This window comes from Numenius arquata, unplaced genomic scaffold (genome assembly GCF_964106895.1).
Source record: "Numenius arquata unplaced genomic scaffold, bNumArq3.hap1.1 HAP1_SCAFFOLD_1177, whole genome shotgun sequence".
In the NCBI taxonomy this organism is placed as follows: Eukaryota; Metazoa; Chordata; class Aves; order Charadriiformes; family Scolopacidae; genus Numenius; species Numenius arquata.
In genome coordinates this window covers 1-7,037 of record NW_027415160.1, presented here as the reverse complement: position 1 = coordinate 7,037, position 7,037 = coordinate 1, and the positions used below count along the sequence as shown (strand labels likewise).

General features: G+C 63.9%; 1 protein-coding gene across 1 annotated transcript; it reads right to left on the bottom strand.

Moving 5' to 3' along the window:
• Nucleotides 1–281: 281 nt before the first annotated feature.
• LOC141478412 (cytochrome c oxidase subunit 6B1-like) lies at nucleotides 282–4,629 on the bottom strand. Its single transcript, XM_074167497.1, has 2 exons — nucleotides 4,537–4,629; nucleotides 282–335 (listed from the first exon to the last, which is right to left on the bottom strand). The coding sequence occupies exons 1-2, from the start codon at nucleotides 4,612–4,614 to the stop codon at nucleotides 282–284; spliced, it is 132 nt and encodes a 43-aa protein (XP_074023598.1). The 5' UTR covers nucleotides 4,615–4,629.
• Nucleotides 4,630–7,037: the final 2,408 nt, after the last annotated feature.

Genomic DNA, 7,037 nt, shown 5'->3' with positions numbered 1-7,037 from the left:
ACATCCCCCCCCCTCTTGGGGACACCCCTCCCCCCCCTTTGGTGACACTTGGGGACACACACCCCCCCCCTCCCCAAGGACCACGCCCAGGACCAGTTTAACCCTTTATTGGCCGGTGCCACCGCCCCCTCCCCCCGGTGACAGCCGCGTCCCCTCCCCCGCCCCGCCGGCAGCCGGGTGTTACCCCTCCCCCACCGCCGTGAGGTCACCTCCCCTCCCCCCCCCCCCCCCGCGGTGACACCGGGGTGTCCCCTTCCCGGGTGGGGGGCACGGGGGGGGGCTCAGATCTTGCCGGGGAAGGTCCCCTCCTCACGGTACTCGTCCCACGTCGTCACCTGCGGGGGGGGGACACGGGGACGTCATGGTGGCATCACGGGGGACACGGTGACATCACGGAGACCATGGTGACACCATGAAGGGACACGGTGACACCGTGAGGGACTTGGTGGCACCATAAAAGGACATGGTGACATCATGGGGGACTTGGTGACACCATAAAGGGTCATGGTGACATCACAGGGACCACGGTGACACCATGAAGGGACATGGTGACACCATGGGGGACATGGTGACACCATAAAGGGACACAGTGACATCACGGGGGACATGGTGACACCATAAAGGGACATGGTGACATCATGGGGGACTTGGTGACACATAAAGGGTCATGGTGACATCACAGGGACCACGGTGACACCATGAAGGGACACGGTGACACCGTGAGGGACTTGGTGGCACCATAAAGGGACATGGTGACATCATGGGGGACTTGGTGACACATAAAGGGTCATGGTGACATCACAAGGACCATGGTGACACCATGAAGGGACACGGTGACATCATGGGGGACTTGGTGACACATAAAGGGTCATGGTGACATCACAGGGACCACGGTGACACCATGAAGGGACACGGTGACACCGTGAGGGACTTGGTGGCACCATAAAGGGACATGGTGACATCATGGGGGACTTGGTGACACATAAAGGGTCATGGTGACATCACAAGGACCATGGTGACACCATGAAGGGACACGGTGACATCATGGGGGACTTGGTGACACATAAAGGGTCATGGTGACATCACAGGGACCATGGTGACACCATGAAGGGACATGGTGACATCATGGGGGACTTGGTGACACATAAAGGGTCATGGTGACATCACAGGGACCACGGTGACACCATGAAGGGACACGGTGACACCGTGAGGGACTTGGTGGCACCATAAAGGGACATGGTGACATCATGGGGGACTTGGTGACACCATAAAGGGTCATGGTGACACCGTGAGGGACTTGGTGGCACCATAAAGGGACATGGTGACATCATGGGGGACTTGGTGACACATAAAGGGTCATGATGACATCACAGGGACCATGGTGACACCATGAAGGGACACGGTGACATCATGAGGGACTTGGTGACACATAAAGGGTCATGATGACATCACAGGGACCATGGTGACACCATGAAGAGACTTGGTGACATCATGGAGACCATGGTGACACCATGAAGGGACATGGTGACACCACAGGGGACATAGGCACCATGGTGATACCACGAAAGAGTTGGTGACATCATGGGGGACACAGACCACAGGGACATCATGAGGGACCATGGTGACACCATGAAGAGACATGGTGACATCACGGGGGACTTGGTGACACCATGAGGGACCTGGTGACACCATGAAGAGACATGGTGACATCACAGGGGACATGGTGACACCATGAAGGGACAGGGACCACGGGGACATCACAGGGACCATGGTGACACCATAAGGGACTTGGTGACATCACGGGGGATGTGGTGACACCATGAGGGGCTCAGTGACATCATGGGGACCATGGTGACATCATGAGGCACTTGATGACACCGTGGGTGGCACAGAGACATAGAGACACGGTGACGTCACGGGGGACACGGTGACACCATGGGGACCCTGAGGGCCGTGGGGACACCAGGGGGACACCCTGGGGGCCCCAAGGACCATGGGGGACCCTGAGGGGACCCCCTGGGGACACCGAGGGGGACCCTGAGGGCCATGGGGCCACCGAGGGGGCCACCCGGGCCATCAAGGGGACACCCTGGAGGCACCAAGGACCATGGGGACACCGAGGGGACACCCTGGGGGACATGAAGAACTTTGGGGACACCCTGGGGACACTAAGGACCATGGGAGACCCTGAAGACCTTGGGGACACTGTGAGAGGACACTGTGGGGACCCTGATGACCATGAGGCCACCCTGGGGCCACCGGGGACATCAAGGGGACACCAAGGACCAAGGGGGACCTCGAGGACCATGGGGACACCAAGGGGACATTGAGGGGACACCAAGGGGTCACCAAGGACCATGGGGACACTGAGGGGGACCTGAGGACCATGAGGACCCTGGGGACGCCGGGGGGGGACACACCAAGGACCGTGGGGACACCCTGGGGACATCAAGGGGCCACCAAAGACCATGAAGACACCGAGGGAACGTTGAGGGGACACCCTGGGGACACCAAGGACCAGGGGGGACCCTGAGGACACTGAGGGACACACCAAGGAGCGTGGGGACACCCTGGGGGACCACGGGGCCACTGGGGACATCAAGGGGCCACCAAGGGGCCACCCTGGAGAAACCAAGAACCAGGGAGACACCAAGGGGACGTTGAGGGGACACCATGCGGCCACCAAGAACCATGGGGACACTGAGGGGGACCTGAGGACCATGAGGACCCTGGGGACACCCTGGGGATGCTGAGGGACACACCAAGGACCATGGGGCCACCATGGGGACCTCATGGGGACCTTGGGGCCACCGGGAACATCAAGGGGACACTGTGGGGACACCCCGGGGACACCAAAGACCAAGGAGACACCAAGGGGACATTGAGGGGACACCCTGGGGACACCAAGGAGCAGGGGGGACCCTGAGGACACTGAGGGACACACCAAGTACCATGGGGCCACCATGGGGACCGAGGGGCCACCAAGGACCAGGGAAACACCAAGGTGACATTGAGGGGACATTGAAGGGACACCCTAGGGATACCAAGGACCAGGGGGGACCCTGAGGACACAAGGACACACCAAGGACCATGGGGACACCAAGGGGACACCCTGGGGACACCAGGGAGACACCAAGGGGACATTGAGGGGACACCAAGGACCAGGGAGACACCAAGGGGACGTTGAGGGGACACCATGTGGCCACTGAAGGGGACCTGAGGACCATGAGGACCCTGGGGACACCCTGAGGACACCAGGGGGGGACACACCAAGGACCATGGGGACACCATGGGGACCTTGGGGCCACCATGGGATCACCCTGGGGGACCACGGGGCCACTGGGGACATCAAGGGGCCACTAAGGGGACACCCTGGGGATGCTGAGGGACACACCAAGGACCATGGGGCCACCATGGGGACCCCATGGGGACCTTGGGGCCACCGGGAACATCAAGGGGACACTGTGGGGACACCCCGGGGACACCAAAGACCAAGGAGACACCAAGGGGACATTGAGGGGACGTTGAGGGGACACCCTGGGGACACCAAGGACCGGGGGGACCCTGAGGACACTAAGGGACACACCAAGGACCATGGGGCCACCATGGGGACCGAGGGGCCACCAAGGACCAGGGAAACAGCAAGGTGACATTGAGGGGACATTGAAGGGACACCCTAGGGATACCAAGGACCAGGGGGGACCCTGAGGACACAAGGACACACCAAGGACCATGGGGACACCAAGGGGACACCCTGGGGACACCAGGGAGACACCAAGGGGACATTGAGGGGACACCAAGGACCAGGGAGACACCAAGGGGACGTTGAGGGGACACCATGTGGCCACCAAGAACCATGGGGACACTGAAGGGGACCTGAGGACCATGAGGACCCTGGGGACACCCTGAGGACACCGGGGGGGACACACCAAGGACCATGGGGACACCATGGGGACCTTGGGGCCACCATGGGATCACCCTGGGGGACCACGGGGCCACTGGGGACATCAAGGGGCCACCAAGGGGACACCCTGGGGATGCTGAGGGACACACCAAGGACCATGGGGCCACCATGGGGACCCCATGGGGACCTTGGGGCCACCGGGAACATCAAGGGGACACTGTGGGGACACCCCGGGGACACCAAAGACCAAGGAGACACCAAGGGGACATTAAGGGGACACCGGAGGAGACACCCTGGGGGCACCAAGGACCAGGGGGGACCTTGGGGACCACGGGGCCACCACGGGGACATTGAGGGGACACCGGAGGAGACACCCTGGGGGCACCAAGGACCAGGGGGGACCTTGGGGACCATGGGGCCACCACGGGGACGTTGAGGGGCCACCAAGGGGACGTTGAGGGGCCACCAAGGGGACGTTGAGGGGCGTGGGGCCACCATGGGGCCACCGAGGTGACTTCACGGAGCCTGTGGGGGCCACTCTGGGGACCAGGAGTTGACGGGGTGACAAGGGGGGGTGCAGAGGTGACAAGGGGGGGGTGACGGGGTGACAAGGGGGGGGAGGTGACACTCACCCAGGAGGTGGGACAGAGGGACTTGTAGACGCGGAAGTACCACTGGCAGGGGCCCGGGTCCCCCCCCTTGGCCGCCATGGCCTTCTGGCAGCGGTGGAAATCTGGGGGGGGGACAAGAGGGGACGTCAGGGGACATGGGGGGGGACATCAAGGGACACGGGGGGGCTGGGAACATGGGGGGGGGCGCAGGGAGGGGGGACAAGGGGGGGCCACCATGGCCTTCTGGCGGTGGTGGAAATCTGGGGGGGGGACAAGAGGGGATGTCGGGGGATGGGGGGGGACATCAGGGGACACGGGGGGGCTGGGGACATGGGGGGGGCGCAGGGAGGGGGGACAAGGGAGGGCCACCATGGCCTTCTGGTGGTGGTGGAAATCTGGGGGGGGGGGACAAGAAGGGATGGGGGGGACAAGAAGGGATGTCAGGGGACGTGGGGGGGGGACATCAGGGGACACGGGGGGGCTGGGGACATGGGGGGGGGCAGGGAGGGGGGACAAGGGGGGGCCACCATGGCCTTCTGGCGGTGGTGGAAATCTGGGGGGGGGACAAGAAGGAATGGGGGGGGACAAGAGGGGACGTCAGGGGATGGGGGGGGACATCAGGGGACGGGGGGGGACATCAGGGGACATGGGGGGGCTGGGGACATGGGGGGGCAGGGAGGGGGGACAAGGGGGGACAAGGGGGGGCCACCATGGCCTTCTGGCGGTGGTGGAAATCTGGGGGGGGGGGACAAGAAGGGATGGGGGGGGACAAGAGGGGACGTCAGGGGATGGGGGGGACATCAGGGGACACGGGGGGGCTGGGGACATGGGGGGGGCGCAGGGAGGGGGGACAAGGGGGGGCCACCATGGCCTTCTGGCAGTGGTGGAAATCTGGGGGGGGGGACAAGAAGGGATGGGGGGGGACAAGAGGGGACGTCAGGGGATGGGGGGGGGACATCAAGGGACACGGGGGGGCTGGGGACATGGGGGGGGCAGGGAGGGGGGACAAGGGGGACAAGGGGGGGCCACCATGGCCTTCTGGCGGTGGTGGAAATCTGGGGGGGGGGACAAGAGGGGACGTCAGGGGACGTGGGGGGGGGACATCAAGGACACGGGGGGGCTGGGGACATGGGGGGGGCGCAGGGAGGGGGGACAAGGAGGGGCCACCATGGCCTTCTGGTGGTGGTGGAAATCTGGGGGGGGGGGACAAGAAGGGATGGGGGGGACAAGAAGGGATGTCAGGGGACGTGGGGGGGGGACATCAGGGGACACGGGGGGGCTGGGGACATGGGGGGGGGCAGGGAGGGGGGACAAGGGGGGACAAGGGGGGGCCACCATGGCCTTCTGGCGGTGGTGGAAATCTGGGGGGGGGGACAAGAAGGAATGGGGGGGGGACAAGAGGGGACGTCAGGGGACGTGGGGGGGGGACATCAAGGGACATGGGCGGGCTGGGGACATGGGGGGGGGACAAGGGGGGACAAGGGGGGGCCACCATGGCCTTCTGGCGGTGGTGGAAATCTGGGGGGGGGGGGGGGACAAGAGGGGATGTCGGGGGATGGGGGGGGGGACATCAGGGGACATGGGGGGGCTGGGGACATGGGGGGGGACAAGGGGGGGCCACCGTGGCCTTCTGGCGGTGGTGGAAATCTGGGGGGGGGGACAAGAAGGGATGGGGGGGGACAAGAGGGGACGTCAGGGGATGGGGGGGGGACACATCAGGGGACATGGGGGGGCTGGGGACATGGGGGGGGCAGGGAGGGGGGACAAGGGGGAATAAAGGGGGGAGGGATAAAGGGAGGGGGGGGAATAAAAGGGGAGGGGGGGAATAAAAGGGGAGGGGAATAAAAGGGGAGGGGGGGGAAATAAAAGGGGAGGGGGGGAATAAAAGGGGAGGGGGGGGAAATAAAAGGGGAGGGGGGGGAATAAAAGGGGAGGGGGGGGAAATAAAAGGGGAGGGGGGGGAATAAAAGGGGAGGGGGGGAAATAAAAGGGGAGGGGGGGAAATAAAAGGGGAGGGGGGGGAATAAAAGGGGAGGGGGGGAAATAAAAGGGGAGGGGGGGGAAATAAAAGGGGAGGGGGGGGAATAAAAGGGGAGGGGGGGGAAATAAAAGGGGAGGGGGGGGAAATAAAAGGGGAGGGGGGTCACAACCCAGGGAATTTTGCCCGGGGGGGGCAAAAAGAGAGGAATAAAGGGGGGGGGGGGAATAGGGGAAAAGGGGGGAGAAAAGGGGGGAGGAAATGGGGAGGGGGAAAAATGGGGGCACAAACCCAGGGAATTTTGCCCGGGGGGGGGGGGGGGGAAATGGGGGGGAAAGTGGGGGGGAGGAAATATAGTGGGGGGAAAATATGGGGGGGGGAAAATATGGGGGGGGGGGAAATATGGGGGGGGGGGAAAATATCGGGGGGGGGGAAAATATGGGGGGGGGGGGGAAAATATCGGGGGGGGGAAAATATGGGGGGGGAGAAATATGGGGGGGGAGGAAATATGGGGGGAGGAAATATAGGGGGGGGGAAATGTAGG

Coding starts and splice junctions, on each gene's coding strand:
- LOC141478412 (XM_074167497.1), bottom strand. CDS start 4,614: ATGGCGGCCAAGGGGGGGGACCCGGGCCCCTGCCAGTGGTACTTCCGC. Junction 336..4,536: donor CCCTCTGTCCCACCTCCTGG/GTGAGTGTCACC, acceptor CCCCCCCCGCAG/GTGACGACGTGGGACGAGTA.